At 35.0% G+C, this 22984-nt stretch overlaps 2 protein-coding genes across 4 annotated transcripts; one reads left to right on the forward strand and one right to left on the reverse strand.

Moving 5' to 3' along the window:
* Nucleotides 1–5734: 5734 nt before the first annotated feature.
* LOC132307854 (probable transcriptional regulator SLK3) lies at nt 5735–15089 on the forward strand. Of its 3 annotated transcripts, none has more exons than XM_059805726.1 (10): nt 5735–5818; nt 6826–7807; nt 8008–8139; nt 8323–8371; nt 10768–10982; nt 11113–11181; nt 12013–12113; nt 12908–13001; nt 13108–13177; nt 13990–15089. In XM_059805726.1, the coding sequence occupies exons 2-10, from the start codon at nt 6878–6880 to the stop codon at nt 14877–14879; spliced, it is 2550 nt and encodes an 849-aa protein (XP_059661709.1). In that variant the 5' UTR covers nt 5735–5818; nt 6826–6877; the 3' UTR covers nt 14880–15089. The 3 variants fall into 3 exon arrangements, with proteins under 3 accessions (XP_059661709.1, XP_059661711.1, XP_059661710.1); XM_059805728.1 differs by having other exon boundaries at nt 8008–8130; XM_059805727.1 differs by having other exon boundaries at nt 5760–6110.
* A 476-nt stretch (nt 15090–15565) lies between these two features.
* On the reverse strand, nt 15566–19260 carry LOC132307855 (F-box protein PP2-A12). The gene is made up of 3 exons (XM_059805729.1): nt 18713–19260; nt 18253–18371; nt 15566–16047 (listed from the first exon to the last, which is right to left on the reverse strand). Exons 1-3 carry the CDS (start codon nt 19031–19033, stop codon nt 15627–15629), a joined length of 861 nt encoding a protein of 286 aa, XP_059661712.1. The 5' UTR covers nt 19034–19260; the 3' UTR covers nt 15566–15626.
* Nucleotides 19261–22984: the final 3724 nt, after the last annotated feature.

Below are 22984 nucleotides of genomic sequence, written 5' to 3' on the forward strand. Positions count from 1 at the left end.
GGTTTGACAGTATGAATGGGTTTCTTGATGATTAAAAAATAAAAAAATAGTGGTCTTGTTACTTTTCCTTTCCACTAACTTTTTCATCCTCAAAATGGTCCAAAAGGTTTGATTGGGTTAAGGATATGAAAGATTGGACAAGATGGGCTTGTACTATTGTCCCAAGTTCATTGGACATGATTAAACCCAATACTAGTGGTGCTCGGACCCACGAACCACTTTAGAAACAAAATGTGTTGGCCTACGCAATCTCTCTCAAACCATGTGCGCCATTTTGTTTATATATAAGCCATCCATTGACGCGGTGGATCTATCTCTCTGGAGTCTTCTTCTTCTTCCTCACTTTTCTCACCTCACCCACTAACTTGACCCCCCGGTTCCACTTGATTTTTGTACAACTAAAGCCCAGTGTGGCCTTGTTAATTTTGGCAACAAAAGTATATTTAGTGCGATATTATTTTATTTTATATAGTGTTAAAACAGACTCATTCAAAAGTAAAACACCAAAAATATGTTTTTTTATTGTTTTGACAACTGTTAATGACTTAAAACTATAACTATATATATTTTTGTTTTTGACATTTTCACAACAACATCGTTCCTAAACGTACTTTTAATTTTTTTCCAAATATTACTATAACAAAAATACTATTTCTATTTTAACCAAAAACAAAACGTTTAAAACAAAGTGTATGTCAAATGTGTTTATTCAACCAAAAGATTGGAATTGATTTTGAATTGTAGACATATCGACCGAAGCCTACCTTGATCACTTTAGTTTTAATTAAAATGTTTAAAATTTTAATTCGAGGAAGATTGTAAACCGCCATGTAAAATAAAGGTTAGACTTGTACTGATCCGTGTGCGATTGAATTGTTATTTCTATTACTTTATTGTAATATGCATTAAAAATTGGAAAAATAATTCTAATGAGTATGAACATTTCTTTTTATGCATTAAGACTATATGCTTCATGAACATGTGTTTAATACTCATAAATATTTTTATTATTTAAAAATAATTTTTATTAATTCAAATGCTTGAGACACATATTAAACACGAACACAGCAAAAATACTTTGATTAATATATTCATGATATTCTACACTCTCAAATTCAAGCCTCCGCTGTAAACATATAACAAGTTTTAGTACACTTCGAAATATTAGACTCGTGACAAAATTATAATTATATAAGAGATAAATAATATTTCTTTCATCCCAGTATAAATGTCGGTGTTTTAAAATACAAGTCATTTTTTTTTTTTAATAGAAAAGTTTGCTTAGTTTGTAACTTTAAAAATAGTTCTCAATAATTCAAAGAACAGAAAACTGTTTTCAAATAATTATAAAAAACAATTATCTGAAAACATGCATTTTTATAAAGGCTTGCTTAGTTTGTAACTATGAAAAAAGTTATCTATTTTTGGAAAACTGAAAACAGGAAATTTTACAAAAAAACTCTACTTGGTTCAATTTTTTATAAACTGTTTTGTGAAAACTCAGTTATAAAAATGTCTGTTTTTAGAAAACAATCTTTTCTATTTTCTGAGTTTCTGATAATTGTTTTCAGAGTTATAAACTAAGCACGTTTTTCAGAAAACTGAACCAAACAGAATATTTTTTGTATAATTTTATGTTTTTAGTTTTCTAAACAGAGTTACAAATCGAGAAGACCCTAACTATTTAAAATAATGAATTTTAGTAATTTTTTTAATTATATTGATGGTAAATGAATTGTCAAATTAATCACGTGGACATGATGATTATGTAAGAAGGTTAAATTGGTAGTTAAAAAAAAAAACCATAGTAGTTGACTTTTCAAATGAAACATTTATTAAGTGACAACCAAGAATAAAGAGACGGACACACTTATTATTATTTGAGATAAATGGAGTATATAATATTCAAATATTCACATAATTCATTCTTCTAAATTATTTAAAATGTATTGTCTTTGTTTAATGAAATTATAAAGAATAATTTATATTTATATTAATCATAGGGTAAAGTGCAAAAACCCCCCTGAACTATGGGCCTTTTGCAACTAACTCCCCTGAACTGCAAAAAAACCTCTTTGAACTATCAATTTGTTGCAATTAAGGACAACGGTGACTTTTTCGAGCAAACTCCCTCACCGGAAATGTTAAATGACATTATTTGTAACGACCTGAACCTGTGGGTCTGAACCGTTAACCGGGTCCTTACCCGAACCTGAGGTCCACAAGGGTGCAATCATCATTTTCTATACTCATAGGTGGTACTCAATCCATTTCAAGACTTTAAGAACTCCAAAATACAGTTTAGAAATAAAGGGTCAAGGTGCAAGTCAAAGAGGCATGGCTTGCCGGGTCAATGACAAAGCCAGCCGGCTGATGCTCCCTCGTTAGCCGGCTGATCCAAAGGGTCGGCGGGCTGAAATGGTTCCTCAAATTACTAGCTCTCGGGACTTTGGAAAAGTGGACTGTCGGTCGACCGACCATCCAACGTCAGCCGACTAACAAGGAAGGTTCGGTCGGCTGACAGTGTTTATCAGCCGGCCGAAACAACTTCCACACTGGCTCGACCTACTGGAATGCCAAAAATCTCAATGTCAGTCGGCTGAGTGTCCTTGTCAGCCGGCTGACAAGCCCAGAAATGCTGTTATCTGCAGCTGGGACATCAAATGAGCTAGGCTCGTGATAAGCCGGCCCGTACAAAACCTGATACACAACAAATCCCAAATTCACGGCAAACTCTATACAACAACTATGCACAACAATCTACAATTATAGATATCAAAGAATACACAAAACATATATCTATACATTTTTCCGATTCATTACAACATGCTAACATGGTTCCAACTTTACATCAAACTATCATTAAGAGTTATATTTACAGCACATGGCTATGCTTTACAAATTAATACATTCTCAAAATGAGGCTCTACAAAAGAATGGATATAAGTGCACAAAAGGTAGCAAAAAGATCTCCAATTCTTGAACTAAATTTGTGGTGGAATGTCATCCGCCACTTCTTTCCCAAGCCCTGAAAAATGTTAAATAATAAATGGGTGAGCCTAAACTCAGTAGGAGGTGCCCAAGACACACATCTTGAAAACCCAGTAATCCCAACAATGAATGGAAAAATATAGAAGCGGGGTCATGCCATACTAGGTAAATGTAGCACAAAATCAACAGTTCAAGTCATAGTCCAATTATGCCGTGCAATGGGATGCAATGTCATGAAATGTTTCTTCCTAACTTTTCCAAATAAAACCATTCCGTTTCACTAATCCAAACCGTCAATGCAACCCGATCCATAGTACCTCTATGGCGTCACGAGGAGAGGGTGAGCTAGCAATCCCCAACCACATGGCACCTCTATGGCATCGTCTGGGCCTAGATAGTTCAACTTCCCTCTAGAATACATTAACACCACGGACCACGAGGCGCCTCCTAGGCGTCCGGGTTTTCGCAAACCTTTCATTAAACTTTTTTCCCAAAAACTATGTACTTTCATTTAATTAAAAATATTCCCATTTCATGCTCTATGATATGCATGAATGTTTCATGTTTTCCAATACAATATCAATTTCATGTTTTCCATTACAATATCAATAAAGGACTTTACGACTCACAAAATCAACATGCTTCCATATTTCAAGTCTCAATAATTTATACATAATAGGCATGAAAATTTACACATAAGCATATTTTTTCACACAAATCATCTAATGCACATAAGCATATAATTCATTTACAACACCTAATTTGTTTTAAAGAGAATCAACACAAATGTAATATGCTAAATCACAATCCATGAAGAAAAAGACTCACTAAGGCCTAAGAAGTCATGGATTAGGGACCCGTACCTCAATTTGATGAAAAGCCCCAAATTCACCTCAAACCCTGAAATTTTGAGGTCCCCAAAATGGTGGCCAAATGGAGATTGGCTCAGATCAAATCGTAGATCTCGTCGTGCTCTTCAATTTGCCTTAAACGGCACCCAAAAATACCAAAAATTGAGGGAGAAATCAAGAAATGAAGTTTCACATGGAAAGAAAAAAGAAAAAATGAGATAAGAAAAGGGGGAGAGAGTGAGTTACGGGAGAGAGAGAGAATTGTGAGGCCAATGGTGGCCTCATTGCCGCTTAAGGATATGTGGTGGGTCCCACCACTTTTAAAATAAAATTTTCTTTTCATATCTTTTCCTTTTTACATCACACCATTATATATAAACATTTAATAATTCATAACCCCATATAACACATTAATTAAAATGATTATGATGCAAATGGATCCAAACAAAAACTCCGTACGCAATAATTCTGGTAGCTGGTCCCACAAGGAATCGTCCGGCCTAAAAAACTGAAAAATGTCAAAATGACAACCTTTACATTTCAAAGAATTCTGAACTCACTTAAACGCCCCAACTAACTCTCGGACACAACCGGCGTACCCCATAGTACGTGTTCGGTACGTAAAACGAGAAAAGATGAAAATGCTCTTACGTAAACGAAAGATTCCAAAAAAATGAAAAATGATGAAATTCAGAAATATTACATTAATGCCCTCATACAAAACAATGTAGTTTTATTAAACTTTCTTAGGCCTAAATTGAAACCAATGACGTGGCAGATTATAATCTGAAAGCCAATAACAAGTTGATACCTCAGCACCCACCACCTTATCAACAACAGGAATGTGAACCACCTCAAACAGGTTAATCAAAGAAGAGTAATTTTCCTTACTTCTGGTAGTATCATTAATTAGCCATACAGAGCATGGCGAAGCCATCGATGCCCTTCATGTGAAAGATGTATCGATATTGAGAGTAGGACACTATTGTCATTGTTGCCCACAATTTTCTCCAGAATCTGTTGAGCGATCGCGCTTGTGTTTACTGACAAAAGATTTATCGGAATATGCAGATCCAGATAAATCTCTCGCTTTTATGTGTATGTGTATTCTACTGATTGGATCGATGTCAATAGGTCAATTAAAATATTTGTGTGTATATACCTTGACACCACAAAAACATTTCTTATTCTTGAACACACCTCTTCGAATGCCAGAATTGCAAGAGGATTCACCAGTTAACCTTGTCCTTTGCAATAATCCGTATATATCTGTGTATATATATATGTGGATGGTAGATGATACAGATAAAGAAGACAGATATTGTAAATCGAGACCAATAATCTATATACATCTTACCGGAATCGTGACCGAGAGAGATAGATAGAGAGAGATGAAATCCATACATATATATATATTTACACACACAAATACAAATTAGGGTAATGAATTTGGGAATAAGGGTTTTTTTGATATTTTTGTATGATAAGGGTGAAATGGGTATTTAGAAAAAAAGTGGCTTACACGCGCTAATTACGGTCGAGTGGGTAAATTATTACAAAGTATAATAGTTCATAAAGTTAATTGTATTTTTTGTAGTTAAGAGAGATTTATTGCATTTTTGGTCATAGTTTAGGAATTTTTTTGCACTGTACCCTTAATCATATTCCAAATTTATTTCCTTAAAAATTTGAATAAGTGCCTCGTGTCCGAGCAAAAAACAAAAAGCGTTACCAAACGTCACAGACGAGTATAACGTGGTGTTGTGGATTCCTTGACGCGTGTCTGAACCGACAAAACGTTACTAGTCTATCTCTATCCGGTTAGAGAGGACCCGCAACCGGCGTAGCCGGTCACTCCCCTCACTCTCACTCGGTGCACTTCCCGCGAACAATATACACTACTCTAAAACATCTCTCTCTAGACTACACCATGGCCAAACCGAACAAATCAATGGAACCTTTTGGAGCTTCTTAGGGTTAGCATTTATCTCATCCGTCTCTCTACTTTTCCTTTCTTTTCTAGATTTTTGACTTCTTTTTCTCTTTCTTCAATACTGCTTCGCACCATTTTCTTTCTCGAGAACTGAGAAAATTAATATTCGCCTCACAATCACATTTAATTTGCTTTGCTTCGTTACACTTTTGTTTGTTTGCCAAGAAAATGTAAAGAAAGTGAAGGAAAAGTAATCAGTACTACTTCGACTCTTGGGTTTTCCCTTATTTGGATCTCCACAAAGAAAACCCCTCACGTCACTGAGGTGGCCGGTGGTACGATTGTTTAGCTAATTAATGCGGCGAATGAAAACTCAATATGAAACATAGGGTCTGAAGTTTTCATCTGGATAGGTTTAGGTTAATTTTTTTTTTTTTTTTGGGACTATTTTTCATGTGGACAGCTGATATTTCTAGTTTGATTTGTTATGTTTCATTGAACGTATGTGTTGGTGTTGGTTTTGAGATTAAATGGTACATTTGTGTATTTTTGGTGCCATTTGCTGTTTGTTGAGCCCTATAAGTTCTGTTTTTGTTAGCTTCTTTTTGATAGCTAATTGAGTTGGAAACAGCTACTTTTTCCTTTTGGATTGTTGCTAGGTTTTATATAATACATACACATGAATGGTGGTCGTTGTTATGTATCATTGTTAGTCTTGAATAAGTTGCAGGCATGATGTTATTTAGTGTTTGATTTTAGCTTCATCAGTACATTTCTTCACTGTTTGAATGCCACTTTTGTTTTTCCTTTTTATTTTATTGAAGGAGATGTACTTGAAAATAATATTTATTAGCCACCCCAATTTCCAATTTAGTTGCTTCAATTGGAGCTCATGATTAATTTGTATTATAATATATATATATATATATAAATGTATACATATTGTTTATCTCGAAATCGTGAAAGGGGAAAACTAGATTTTCTTATTATTCCACTGGCGTGAGGGAGAATAATTTTTTGTGGGTTGTTGGTTTTGTGTGCACTCTGCAGGGTAACAAGGGTTACATGAATTTTATTTCTACTCCCATAGGGTGTCTTCGGGATGTCTCTGGAGAACTATTTGGATTCCGGCCACCAATTGGCGGTGCCTCTAGTGGCACCAACTAGTGGGGATGGGGGATTTATGGAAACTTTAAACTCTTGCATGTCACTTCAGAAAGATGGGCTGTCCAGTGCTGCAGTAGTCACACATTTGGATTTATCATTTGAAAATTTTTCGAATTCTCTAGCTAGAATGGCGCAGATGAACGCAAATTTGGTGTCTGGTGACCTGAACTCAAGAGTCTTGGACAACATTACAAGTTCAGGACTGAGCATTGGGCCGAGCTCTGTATTCACGGATGCCAATTTGCCACTACCTGTTGTTGCTCATTTGCAGAGAAGTGGCAATGCCAATATGGACTCTTACATTGACTTGTACTCATCACGCTTGTCATTTAATTTAAATCCTTCAGCTGTAGATGGTTCCTCTGTTGCACAACAACAGGTGTCCTCCTATATAGACCAAAACTGCCGACAAGGGCGTAAAAGGATGCAACAACTGGAGGCAAGTTCCACTGCCACAACACAAAATCGTCGTGGTTCACTTCCCATAGGCATAAATCAGGAGCCTGGTGCTTTAACCCAAATGCGTAAGAAACAGAGGCTAGACATCAGCAAAGAGGATCTTTTGCATCAGCAGATCGTTCAACAACTACTGCAAAGACAGGACCATGTGCAGATGCAATATCATAATCCACAGCTACAGGAATTGATTCAGCAGCATAGATTACAAAGTCAGCAAAAGCAAAAGCAACAAATTTTGCAGTCAGTTCCACAGCTGCGTGGTGTTCATTCACAGCAGCAACAAGAAATGAGGCAGCATTTACAGCAGCAGGTCCCTCATCAAGTTTCTGCTGTGCACCCTCTTGATGGTGGTGTTTGTTCTCGACGGTTAATGCAGTACATGTATCATCTGCGGCACCGACCACCTGTGAGTTGGTTTAATTGGAATAATGCAGCTGCTTTTATTATTGCTCTCTTTCTCATGTCATTTCTTAGTTTTCCCGCTACTGGCTATTCTTACTCTGACAGCCTGCTTGCATTTTGTTTCTCAGTTCAGTGATATGTGTAGATATGTAGAGTCTTATGGCACTCTAATTCTCATCTGATTATTTTCATTGCTTTTCATAGGACAATAATATTACCTATTGGAGGAAGTTCGTTGCAGAATATTATGCTCCTGGTGCCAAGAAAAGGTGGTGTTTGTCTATGTATGATGATATTGGACAACATGCCCTTGGTGTTTTCTCACAGGTTGCTATGGTCAGTTTTCATGCTGCCTGTGTATTCTTCTCTTTCATTTGTTTCTTTTTTTGTGCAGGGCTACCTTATGTCAATGAGTCAATCTGTGTCGCATATCTGATTCTTCTTTTCCTCATTAAATCATAGTTTGTCCCTGCGATCCGAAAGTTGAATATATTTTTTGCTTGTTTGATTTATTTTCAGGAGGCATGGCACTGTGACATTTGTGGTTCTAAATCAGGGAAAGGGTTTGGTAAGCAAATCATTAGTTTATGTTTATTTAAATAGAGATGTATATTGGAAAAAAAAAAATAGAGATGTATATTATTTTCCCTTCCCAGTGACATTAAGAACTCATTTCTGGTTCTTTTTACCCATCAAGCTATTAAATTTTTTGGTTAGTCATGCTTTCAGCTATGTTCACTTCTGTTATATCTTATTCTAGAAAACACTACTGATTTTTTCACTGTACTGTCTTGACTAACTTTGCTAAATTGGTTGCTATATTGCATTCAAAATGAAGCTTGTATGTCCAGTTTTAGCATTATCCCTTGAAGCTGTAATTTATTGTATTGTCTTGGTAGTTCATAATTTGTTAAATTCTTTTTGATATATAACTATATATAATGGCCTTCAAGGATGAAACAAAATACAGAACTGGAAATCTGTTTGTGGTATCTCTCACTAATCAGATAATGATCTTGTTTGCCGGGTATGATTTATTTATTTTTAATTGTAAATATTAGTGGATTTCAATCATGTTCTATTCTTAGATTCATGGACCCAATTCAATCCAATATTTTTTAACAAGACAAATGTGCCAGTCCATTTTATTTATTTTTTGGTTAGGTAAATAGTCACACACACCCACAAGTGCCTATTATGGGGCTCAAGCCCCTCACCTTCCCTTTGAGGGAAGAGAGGTTATACCAGCTGGGCTAATGGCGTAGTGGTATGTGCCGGTTCATTTTGTGTTGCAGAATAACTGAGGTTTCATTAATTACAATTAAAGGCTTGCTGCATTTCAAGATTTATTATTATTTATGAGCTAAAAGTTCAAAATTATTGCATGTCTTGAATATTGTTAAAACTTGTCTTTCGTATTTTCATGATCTTGGAGTGTCACCCCAAAAAGAAGATTGTAGTTGCATCATTCAATTACTGTATCTATCATATTTAGATAGAGGTCACACTGTGTGAAAAATTTAGGTCAAAAGTATATGAATTAGTAACTTAGTATTACTTAGAGGCTGCTACTTTGCTTAAGGAGCATTCTTTTCGGCCAAAATCAATCTTAGCTTACAGCTGAGTATATGAATTAGTAATTTATTATTACTTCGAGGCTGCTACTTTGCTTAAGGAGCATTCTGTTTTGCCAAACTCAATTTTTGTAGTTCAGTTCAGAGTTGGCTCTCGAAACTTATAGGCACTATCATATTACAAGATTGATCACACTATTTTAGTTTTAGATTGGGATTGGGTGAATCATAATTTAGGGACAGAGTCACATACTTCACTAGTATATAAAACCTTAGGAGTTCCTTTGTCTCCAATGGGAGTTACAGGCCACCTTGTGTAGCAAATCATTTATCAGATAAATGAGAAAAAAGTACAATCCTGGTTAAATACTCCACCCCGTAATTGGCCCGAAGATATTGATATTATTTGTTAACCTAGCCACACCTTGATGGAGCTGGAACTTTCTCTGTTCTACTTATCTACTCACAGAGATCTAATGATGGAATATTCTGAATTAATCAACTTATCAAAAAAAAAAAAAAAAATGCTGAATTAATCCTTGTGCAACCATATACACTTGTGGTAGAAGTGCTCTTGCCCCATACAACTTGAGAGCTATGTTAATGAACTCTTTAAAGTTAGGTGAAGTACCCATGTCGAATACATGATCCTTGGACATGGGTATGGATATGTATCCGACACTTTTGGTTGGACATGCACCTAAAAAATATACCTAGTGATTTAATTTTATTGTATTATTGTTTCAAAATGAGTAAAATGCCTATATTGGACACTGTAACCTAAAGATGTTATTTTACTCGAGAATAAAAATAAAAATATTAAATATTAAATAATATGAATATTTTGCGGTGTCCATATGTCCTTATGTATGAAGATTTGACAGGCCCGACGCATAGATACATATCCACACCCGACACATGTACTCGAGTCCATGTTACCATTGCTTGAGAGTTGTTGAGATGGTCCTCAACTCGTCGTGCTCGGTTATGTCTTCTGTTGGCTTCTCTGGATGAAGTTTTTTAGTTGTGGATTCCATCCCATATCCTTTAAATTGAATGAAGCGCTTCAGGAACTTGACTGCATCATTAATGTAGCGCATAAAATAAAAAAAAAAAGGTGTTATTTTTTATTTTCCTTTGCTCCTTTCTAGATATCCCAACCCTTCAAAAAATGTAGGTGAGTCAATTAATTTCTATTTTAAATTTTCACACTGTTGGAAAATATTAAACTAACATGTAAAATTATTGGTAAACCAAGGAGTTTTGGTTACTGGCTTGATCTTGCTTCAGCTTCTATTCGATTATCATCATATGTTAAATTCATTGATCGTGTTTTCTTGATTTTACCGATCTCATCTGACTTCTCTCTGTATTTTTTTTTCTTTGGCAGAGGCGATTTATGAAATACTTCCTAGGCTTAGTAAAATGAAATATGAGAGTGGGGTCATTGATGAACTTCTATTCCTTGATTTACCACACGAGCGTAGATTCCAATCTGGATTAATGATGTTAGAGTATGGAAAAGCAGTTCAAGAGAGTGTGTATGAACAATTCCGTGTTGTTCGTGAGGGTCAACTTCGTGTAATTTTTAGTCACGACTTGAAGGTGAGTTAAATTATCAATATGAATAACGTTAACAGGTTCATACCATGAAACCTTGGATACTGTTGCCGGTTTTGATTTGAGCATTGTTTTCTTCTAAACCTGCGGTACTTATATGATATGTATTCTTCAGATATTGTCTTGGGAGTTCTGTGCTCGACATCATGAAGAACTTTTGCCTCGTAGATTGGTTGCACCTCAGGTATCATTTTTCTCCTTCAATACGAGCAGCTGTTATTAGACACTGTTGTAGTTATTGCAGCTTATTGATCCATAAATTGGTCTTCCTCATGTTACCTTTGGGTCTTATATTTAATGTAATAAATATGTGCTTTTAGATTTTCGTGAATAATGTATTCAAGCCTTAAAAATTCTGTTCATGTTATCCTGTTGTGATAATCAAATCGTTCACTTCAAAATTAGGATTTGTTGATATAGAGATGTCTTGTTTAGGTGGGTACAGGACAATTGCCAAACATCTGACATTAAAAAGTTTGTGTGTAGGAGTAGGACACCATTCAAAGCACATCGCAAGGACGAATAAGTTTGAATTAAGGTTTCACAGTAAAAGCTGAAAGTACAAGCGTAGTTTTTTTTTCCTAGTTGGTACTCACACACCCCCCCCTCCAAGGAATTGTTTGCACCTAGCCGGATACACGCGTAACTTTTTCTGCATCTTTAATGTGTGACTAAAGGTTGTTTTATTTTGTTAAGTATCCAAAACTTTTTGGATACTGGTCTTGGGAGAGCTATTTGACATGCCAATTGTTGATACGAATAGGTGGCATACATGTGATTGGTTCAAATAGAGTTCATACCGATGTGCCAATTCTTTTTTCTTTTTGTTTGATAAGGATACTAATGTGCGAATTCTATTTTTAATTTCAATCCAAATTCTCTTGCCTGTGAGCATTTTTTATTCTTCCCCAAGTGCCTGTGAACATATTTCCTTCTATATATTGCATACAGTGCATAATATCACATATCTAAGTTACTTGTCTAAAATTCTTTTTGAATATGTTCTGGTATGCAGGTGAATCAGTTGGTTCAGTCTGCAAATAAATGTCAAAGTACTATAAATGATAATGCTTCTGATAGGCTTTCACAACAGGATTTGCAATTGAAATGCAATATGTAAGTCAAGGTTATGAAAGAATTTCTTTTCTAAATTGAGCAATTATATTTATATATATTCTTCCAATGTCTAATTGTAATTTTTTACTGAAGGCATGATTCCCAAAGATTATGACTATTGGTGGTTGTCTCCAAAAAAATGACGCAATATAAATTAGGGTGCAACTAAATGCATTTCAGATGGTATAAAAAATTTACGTCATTCAAAATTTCCATGTAAGATATTGCATTGGATCTTCGTATTACTGCAAACATATTTGGATGAGTGGCTTTATCTGCAAACTTCTTCCTTTTGTGGTTCCTTTTATTCTTATATTTTCCCTGGATGGCCGATGGCTGGATGGGCTTGACTCTTACCAAAAAAATACTTGACATGATCCAGTAACAAGAGAGCTAGAAAACCTAAATCCATGGATTGAGGACCAATATGTAAGGAATTCAAATATCTAAAAAAAAAAGATGAAATCAATGTGGAACCATAAATAATATATAATTGAAATATTGAAAGGGTTGGATTATGATTGATGTGTCTAGGAGCTTGAAAGAAGTGTCAAAAGTTAGAACTTTTCATGATCACGGTGTTGCTGGCGTTGCATGAAACCAACCTGTATAGCAAAATGACTCCTCCAGTACGTGTTTCAACAGGTTTTCTTGCCCAAGTCAAATTTTGGAGCTCTATTTGGATTGGGAAAATGATCTGTGGAGAAAACCAGACCACAATCTGGGGTCAAGCCCTTACAAAATACAAATACATTGATTTGGTTCTCACTACACAGTTATTCCTCTTGTTGTAGGTTCCTAACAGCAGGACGTCAGCTTGCAAGGAATTTGGAGTTAATACTGGTAAATGACTTGGGATTTGCCAAAAGATACCTCAGGTGTTTGCAGGTACATCTAGGAGAATTTATCTGTGTGTAAATCCAAAATTTAATTTCTGGAGAGTTATTTCTTCTAATATTCTCTTGCACAATCTTACGTTTGTTGATTCACACAGATTGCTGAAGTTGTCAGCAGCATGAAAGATTTGATGACTTTCAGCCATGAAAACAATGTTGGACCAATTGGTATGCATATATTATAAACACTGTAAATTTTGATTCTTTGTGATCTTTTTGGTATAATTGACATTTAGCACAACTTTAATTTTTCCCTTTGAATGTTGCTTCCACTTGAATTTGTTCTTCTAGGTGAAATTTTATTGATTCTTGGACCAAATGGTTTGAGAATATTTATTAGTTGCTCGATTACTGTTGCACATTGATGAAGTTTTTTCTTTTCTTTTTTCTTCTCATGTTCTCTGTTTTGAAGCACAATAATAATGAAATTTATTTCTTGACTAAATTCAGTTGAAATAAATTCTAATTCCATCTTTATTTGTCATTTATGTGAATTTATTAAAAAAAATCTGAGCTTTGACTTTCCCATTCTTGATTGTAACTTTGTTTGGTGAATGAGGGAGGAGAAAGAGAAAGGGGAAGGGTGGTACGGAACAGATTGAAGGTCTCATAACTGCTCATTGATTCCAATTCTTCTTTCTTCCCTTCCACTACCTCAGCAATCAATCAGAGGGTTACTATTGTAGCTAGATTAACAAGGAAGTATTGGTATTTACTAGCAGAGATGTCTTGATCAATTTTCAATAAAATATTAATATGTAATATTTTTTTCCTTTCTTTTCTCTGTATTAGTCTTAAAACCTTCACCTAGGACTTGAGAGTCAAGACCCAAAGCCACTAGGACAAAAATAGACCATTATTAATATGTAATATTAGTTAATATCCCACAAATATAGAATCCTTGTTTTGCTCTATTACTATTTGAAGCAGTTGCCTAGAATATATCTCAACTTATAATTAATACAAATTCTCATTTGTAGAGAGTTTGAAGAACTATTTTCGAGAAGACACCAAAACTAAAACCCAGATGAAGTGGGTGGAGCAAACCGAGCAGCAAGGCAGTGCCCAAGGTCTGCGGACTGAGAGAAATAAGTTGATGATGCCTCCTGATCCAACCAGCAACATAAATGACAACTCTCACATGACTGATGGTGGAATTTTGGAAGACTCGGGAACAGCATCACTGGCACTGACCAATTACTACTACCAGACATTGCTGAGACAGAGTTCTGCATCCCATAATGTAGGCACGGTAAAGCAGGAGCCTCCTTCAATGAGATGTTCTAATCAGAAAGCATCTTCACCGGCTCTTGGCTCCCAATCCCCAAGTACAGGACTGTTTTCTAGCTCACCCGACAATGGTTTGTCAATTTCCCAGTCCTCCCATAGCAACAAGATTCTACAGCAGCATATGATCCATAAATTACTGCAGGAGATGGTGACTAACACCAGAGCGAATGGCAGGGTGAAGGAACAAGTCCCCGTTGAGTTCAATGGAAGTACATCCGATGGCTTGACAAGAAGATCCAGGGGCACAATTATGGTTGCGAATGGGCCTGGTTGTGGTAATACTAAATCTACTGGCGGTGTTACTGGTAATACGAAATCTACTGGCGCTGTCACTGGTAATGTTACTGGTAATTCTAAATCTGCTGGCGCTGTTACGGCAGATGTGTTAGGTAGTGTCCCAGGGAGGACCAACAATGTCAATTCTGCATCTAACAGTAGCTCTTCCCGGGTTTGTGGCAGTGGCACTTTAATCAAGAGGGAACCCGATCTTCCTGAGGAGTTCAAAATGGCTGATGACTTTACTGAAATTGGGGACTTAACTGGTGACTGGAAGGGCATGGGCTATGACTGGAAGGCATAGTTCATTTTGATTTAACGTTTTTGTTAGGTCTTCTGCGGAATATTAAGCCCAGCATAGAGTTGTATAGTTCTCGAGTCTTGCTAGTTATCTCTATCTTGTGAAAGATAAAGAGGTTCAAAAGTTCAGTGTTATGGAGTTAATCCGAACCAAAACAACGAGTCTATAGAGGTTAAGCAATATATATTAAATACAAAATGATGTTTTTGAGAACTATCTGGTCTGAATCTCTCTCGCACACACACAATCGGAAATGGGTCACTTCAGGTTGAGAAGGTCTTGTCAAACTATACAGGAAAATGTGTTGGCCCTTCCTTTTGACCTTCTTGCTGTCCAAAACGGTCCCATAATGATCGGAAAATGTGTTGGCCCTTCCTTTTGGCCTTCTTGCTGTCCAAAACGGTCCTATAATGATCGGAAAATGTGAAAATGTATTGCACATTTTTCGTTCTCTGGTTAATCAAACCAGTGGCAGGAAGTTTTTCTGATATACTAGGTTATATTTACTTTTTCATGTTCCGGTTTCAAATTTCAAATCTCCTGCCATTTTTTTGGCATTCGCATTCTTTGAGCCGTCTTTAAATTTCTCATAAAAAAAAAATAAAAAAAAGACGGAAGTAAAATGAGATCAAAAGAAAATAACAGTACACTAGCCAAACAGTGGATACTTAAAGACACACGCTGCTTGCTATAGACAAATTTTACACCTCTGTATAAATATATAACTAAGTCCCTATATCTCGAAAGGGTTCAAAAATGCTTTAACCTCTCTCCCAACTCACTAGGATAAATTAGTACAGAGTCTACACAAAGACCCCCTTTTGTATGTGTACAATCTATCTGAGTCATAGAAAATTTAACTTTTGTTGGTGCACTCGAGTCCTCAACAACAAAATCACCCACATGGTAGTGTATCCATTTTCCAGGTTCATCTAGGAAACACTGAGAAATAGCATGCTGACCACCTGAAGTCGAAAACTGGAATTGTACCGGCTTTTTATCCCAACCATGAACATGTTCTGTGTTGCATACCCGGCGACCAAACCTCTTACAGGTCCGTCCTAAATGCAGCCGGAAGAATAGGCTATAGCTCCCTGCTGGGAATGGAAATTCGACCTCCCCGTCAACTTCAAACCACCATATTTGCTGAAGATAAGCAAGACTGCAGAATCTACATGATGCCAGGGAATTCTAAATCAATAAAAATACTCTATAAAACTATGTTTCAAGAATTAATTAAAGCATTTTATTACAGTAATACTCTACCAACTGGAAAAACTGAAAAAAGAACAAATAAAACAATTCTCCATCTGGAACAGCACACACAGTCGATGCAACAGTTATTTTACGGTTAAGCAGTAAGCACAGGCTGTTGCATCTAAATTTAGGTAAAGTACATTAAACACTAGCATATTGTAGATTTGTAGCTTTTGCACAAACACAATAATCATGCCATGAATCAGAATAGTCCAACTTTTGAGAGGCCAGAAATTTCATCAAAAATGAGCAAAAACAAACAAATGATCTGTTCTTTCCAATATTGTCCACATTTCGAGGCAGCATCATCTTAGACCTATGTTTGTGAAATCCAAGGAATGGGTTTGATGTGAAAACAAAGGAGATTCTGGTTTTCCATACAGTTCAACTTTGAATAATTCATTGAGTTCCAAAAGAAATCACTATATATATATATACAATAGAGAATTTCCTAAAGGAAAAATAGGATATGGTAATCTCGTTCATTAAATCAAGAATAAGCTTAATTAGTTTCCACCATTTTATTTTAGGACATTTTCTTCCAACAATCTCACAGATAACATCATCATCCATATATCAAATGAAAGCAAATGCTCTCTTTTTTTTTTTAGTCCATGACTCCATGTGGCTTTTCCTTATGCTAACATGGATTGATCTTACTGAAAACTCTACAAAATCAGCAAGTTGATTCGTTTACTTAAAGGGGTTATGATGACTCGGTCACTAAATACATCCTCAACTCATCTAACTTTACTTGTTTGTAAGAAGTTTCCCGAACAAACTGTACCAAAAGGTTCATAATATCTCTTTATTATTACCATAATATCTTTTCTTTCTGTAACTTCAGGATACCAATGCTTTCCTGAATAAACTCCCTATCTCTCCCCAAAACAATAGCAGTGTCATCACAGTAACATTATAGCAACAATGATAATAATAAAGACAACTACTACTACCAAGAACAACAACAATAATAACAAGACAACATAGACAATAAATATGAGAATGATTTGCTGTAGTTGTTCTGATTTATACTCCCCCCACAAAAAGTTTTTGAAAGTAAAGAGATGGTTGCAAATTTTATATCTAGAACTGCTCACTTTATGCATAGCTTTCTCTCCATTCTCTTATAATCCATTTGCTTCAATGAATAATAAACCTCAATTGCTTCAATGAATAATAAACCTCAATCAATTGAGGCTGCCTGGAATTGTGCTCAGGAAACAGAATCCAATCCCGATTATATAAATTCAGATATTTGACATGCATATGCAACTAGGAATCAAAGTCTGGCGTCCAAGTCTTACCATTATGAAAATTATCAAAACTGGAAGCGCTTTCCTCAAAACCAAATTTGGTATCAAAAACGGGGAATCGATCAAGATTGCCCTTAAGTTTTTGGGCTCATTATATGGGAAAATTTAATGCCTTTATAAAACTGAACATCAATCTATTGCCTTATCTATGAGAAACCGAAAAAATTGAGTGAGTGGCGTAATCTGATCCTCAATGATGAAATGGGAGCTCTTCAGGAAACCGAAAAAATTGGGAATTTTTTGTTTCTGGAAATGAGTGTAGTTACCAATTCTAGATCTGGCATGTTCATTCTCAATTTTACCAGAAATTTTATGAAAGCCTTTCACTTGCTTCTCTTTGATGAAAGTTTCATTTCCCCACAACGAATCATTTCTACAAACAGAAGAGGATTATGTACACTTGAAATCTCACTTATCAAATCCCACTATGGAAGACACAATATTTTCTGAAGAATTCGGCATGATATATCTGATACATGCATAATGTCATGAAAATGGATACAAATTTTGAATGCTACTTAGTATCATTAGAGATATATACAAGAAAATGAACATTAGATAATATTGAATTCACATGCTTGAAGAGGAAAACACAATTAAAGAATAAGATAGAGACGGAGAAGGGAAAGCAAAAGAAGCCATTTTTGGAGAATTTGGAGGTGGAGATAGACTCAAACGTTTAGATTTAATCATTCGATGACTCTAAACTAAAACATACACGACAGAGAAACACACTGCTCTCTATTTTCAAGGAATTCATTACAAAAAATAAAATAAAATAAAAAAAGTTTCCGAATCCTCACCTAGATTCCTCCGATGGAATTCTTTTCCAGTATCTCCGATCATGTATGCCCGTTATCACCAATCCTTTTGAAGAAATTGACAAACAAATCCTTCCTGTACTCTTATCCAGCCAAACTTTCTGCACAAAACCCATATCGACAACCACCCAATCAACAAACCTGAATAATCCAATATCCTAAGCCACAAAACATTTCTTCGAATAAATTTTCAAGAAACTAAGACCCATTAGCTCATATTCAACTTTCAGAGATTAATGAAACCATGTTTTGGACAAGCAGAAAATATATAAGTTTTCAAGAATATTTCTCTCCATTTCCATTTCTTTTCTTTTTTTTTTTTTCTTTTTTTTTTTTTTCTTTTTTTAATTTTTCGTTTTCCAGAGCTATATATATATATATATAACATAAACCTTGTTTATTTTCTATAGAACCAAACCGGATGTAAGAGTGAAAAAGAAACCTTTTTGCCTCCATCAAAAGAATTGGGTCGACAGAGTCTCCCATATATATCTTTGTTACACAATTTTGGGGGAAAATCATCAAACACGCTCTCAATAACAGAATCATAATTGGAAGGCAATTTCGATTCCCAAACGAAATCGGCTGACGAGGCGCCTCGAAAGGCTCGATTGAGTTGTGCGAGTCTACAAATCTCCGGTGGGTCTAAATACACTAGAATCGACGCCACACAAGCCTCCGGTAAATCGCCGAGACTCGGCTCCTGCAACGGAGCTGTACGCAGATTGCTTTTTGCAAATAGGAAAGAAAAACCCGAACCCATAAAAGGAATGAACCAAAAGAAGCCCTTACAAGCTAATGTATTGAGAAGGCGAAGGACATGGGATGATGTATATATATATATATATATATATATCTCAAGAGAGAAGCCGAAAGGTAGAGAGAGAGAGAGAGAGAGAGAGAGAGAGAGAGAAACGGAAAGGAGGAGAGCAGATAATACCCTTCCAGCTGGTGTGTGTAGACGGACATATGTTGTGTGTGTGTGTGTTATATATATATATATAAGTGTCCTGTTTTGTTTTGTGACTTTTGTAGAGAGAGAGAGTTTCGAGTGAAATTCGGAGGAACATGATATATTATAAATATCATTATAGATAAATTTTTATAAAAGTAGTTTTTTTGGATAAGGATTTTTAAAAGTAGTTTGCACACATAGAATAATTTGTTAAAGTGAAACTGGTATTTGTAGGGAGGATTAACAAAATATTACATATGGGATTGTTGTGGACTGTACAATTTTTAATTCTTTTGGGAGCAATGACTGTTCGAATATTGTTTTTCTTCCTGAATTGTAATGTTATTTAAATTTATTTCTTAAAGGGAGGAGCGTAGTAAATGGAATTTATCCATTTTATAATTAAAGTGGACAAGATTAATACAGTCTCCATTCACTTTATAGAAGCCTCCACCTAGATAATAGGTCTTAAATCTAAGAGTTGAAAGTTTTTTTATCCATGTGATAAAAGTAGACCTTTACTTCATCGAATGGATAAGACTACACTCTACACTTAGAAATAAATCTAACCATCACTTTTCTTTAAATTTTAGTGGGTAAAATGTTTTCATTTTTTTTTATTTATTTTTCATAACACATTAATTCACATAATTGATCTGGAGTCATTAGTCGAGTAACACATACGGTTTTATTTATTTATTTATTTTTTATTATTCTCTTTGACACTATTTCTGATTCTGGCCATCTTCTTGGCAAGCCCCTATTTTAGGTAGATTAAAGCTAAATATTGATGCCGCTTTCAATTCCTCTCCCATTTCGCGGGGGGTGGTGCCATTCTCAGGGATGACAAAGGGAGACTGGTTCGTTGCGCCTTTTATTTTTTTTGAGAACGTGGGATCGCATGCAGCGGCAGAAGCTCTCACTTTGAGGGAAAGTCTTAAACTTCTATCTTCGTGCGGCCTCACAAATGTTGATATTGAAGGCGATAATCAGCGCATTATGCAACTCCATTCGGTGGATGGATTTTCCCCTGTTATTGTAGAGGATATTGCTTGTATGATTCATCATCTGCACTCTTGGAAGCTTCTTTGGACTCCTAGAATTTGCAACAGAGTTGCTCACTTCCTTGGCAAATGGGCTCTCAGGTCTAAGTGTAGTGGTTTTCACTGCGATGTTTGGCCTCCTGGGTTGATCCAAGTCATTGACGCTGATCTCTAGTTTCTGGTCTGCGTTTTTTTCTGTAGCCTAAAAAAAAAAAAAGAAAAAAAAAAAAAAATTAATTTGGTAAACTATACAAAACTGTACCATAGTATCTATTTTGTGCTACATTCATCTCTCCTAACCAGAAACACACCCCCACCTGCCTCTAGACTATAGCTTTCCAATTCTAGACCAGACATGGCACCCCAAAAATACTAGTAAATCTGCAAGTTATTTGGTGGCTTGCTTTTGACAAGACAATGGCCTAAATGTGGTACCATGCCAACCCAAACCGTCCATATTAGAGCATCTCCAACTCCTCTTCAAATTTGTCACGTGATCGTTTTTAAGAGTCAAGTAAATATTTTGGAGTCTCCGCTTTTCACCTTCCAAATTTTGCTAACGATGGTAATATAATGAGGCGATTTCGATCTTCAAAAATAATATATATTTATTTTGTAATTGTATTATAGTGATTCAGGATATACATAATTGGATTGATTATTAAAATAAGATTGAGAAAATAAAAAATTTTAACCAGAAGGAGTAGGAATTAGAAATGAGTTGGATATGAGACGAATGATGGTAGGACCATAAGGGTTGATGAATTTATAGAGGTAAAAAAAAGGTGAAAAAAAAAAAAAAAAAATTCAACTTCTTTTGGCCAATAAAGCTAGTTAGGCAATGTTTGTGCCAGCCAAATAATGCCTAATGGCTCTTATTATGGTCCAGTGCAGAAGAAAAAAAAAAAAAAAAAATCCAATTTTTCAGTTTTGGAGTGGGCCAAAAAAACAAATTCACTTTTGTCTTAGGGCTTGAATTCTCGACTTTTTATTTTAAAAAGTAAAAAAGGATCATTAAGCTACAATTAGATAAATGTTCCATCATTCAATAATATTCAAGTACTTATGCCTTAGATTTTGTTTTTATCTTGAATCTTGACACATTAAAGTAGCTAATTATGACTCAAATGTTACATTAAAAATAGCATAGCTACAGATTTTGTGGTTGAATGGTGTTTGGGTACAGTGCGGTGGTGGAATAATGTGAGCTTATTGCTGCTTTTATATATATATATTTATATAAGTCTGTACTACATCATTTCTTAATTATGCGTCTGTGACCGTCCATCACCGCCCTTGGATTTATTAAGCTTAATTAAGAAGCAGTATAGTACCACTTTTATCAAAGATATTTTTGTTATTAGTTCAAGAAAAAGACTAAAACCAAGTGCATTTTCAAAACATAGTGTAAATATCATCTTTCATTTAAAAAAAAAAAAATGATATATATGTATAATAAATATATATTATACACACACAATCAAAACACACACTCAACTGTAACTCAATGAGTGTGGGCCAAAAAATTAGCCACCACACCATCCTCAACCCTTCAGTTAAGATTTTCTATTCCATCACGATTCTTTTTCTATTTTCATTTTGGACAATGCTTAATTATATACTGATAAGTAATTTTACCCTATTCACTCTTTATGTGTTCTAATAAAAAAATAACACATTAACTTTAATAAAAAAATCAACAAAATTATAAAATAAAATAAAATAAAAAGTCGGATCAACCCGTTTTAATTAGATAACCACCCTTCTCTTTTCTCTCTCTTTTTCTTCGATTCTCAAACCCTCGCCCTCCTCTCTCTACCGTGGGAATTAAATTTGCCCCTCCCATCTACATTATTCTTTGAGATGTTTGTTTTTAATTTCAATCCTTTATTATTCTTTTGTGAATTTTCTTCCCTTTTGTGATATGTTTTAGGTTTATCATATAAATTAGTTATGATAACTCATATCTTCTTCTTCTTTTTTCTCTCTCTTTCTTTTATTATTATTATTATTATTATTATTTTGTATAAATTTAATCCATCTGTAACTTGAGTTTGATTCGATCAATTTGAGCGTCGGCCAAGTATATTGACTATCGATAATCTAGGTGATCGAAGTATTTCATTTTGAAGTTCACAGTATAACCGAAATTTGAGTCAGATCAAATTGGGTATTGCTGGCAAACTTTAATGCTATGAACATGTTTGACTCATTGGCGTCCTAGCATGAGGACTTTTAATTCCCATGTCAGTTTAAGCATTGGAAGCCAAAGGCATTAAATTATCTGTTTTCTTATATACTTCTTTGCACACGAAGACATCCAAAAAAAAAAAAAAAGAGGCTGCAATGTGTGTTTTGCTTCTACTGAATTGACAGGGATGGAGGAATTAGCATTTTGTAGTACTCTATGGAAAGAGGAGGGCGGGGTTTTGGGAATCGATGAAAAAAAAAAAGACAAAAAAGAAAGGGTGGTTACCCAATTAAAACGGGTCGATACGACTTTTTTCTCATTTTTTTTTTTTATATTTTTATTAATTTTGTTATTAAAGTTAATGTGTTATTAAAATTACTCACTAGTGAGTAGCTAAACAACTCATTAGTGAATAGCTAAACATTGTCCTTTCACTTTTCTCAACTCTCTAGTTCTATCTATGTAGACTTAATATTTTTTTTTATATATATAAATATATATATATAGACACACACACATGTAATT

The sequence above is a fragment of the Cornus florida genome, unplaced genomic scaffold (assembly GCF_030987335.1).
Source record: "Cornus florida cultivar Cherokee Brave unplaced genomic scaffold, ASM3098733v1 CherokeeBrave_3.0.0_Hap2_Chr05, whole genome shotgun sequence".
In the NCBI taxonomy this organism is placed as follows: domain Eukaryota; kingdom Viridiplantae; phylum Streptophyta; class Magnoliopsida; order Cornales; family Cornaceae; genus Cornus; species Cornus florida.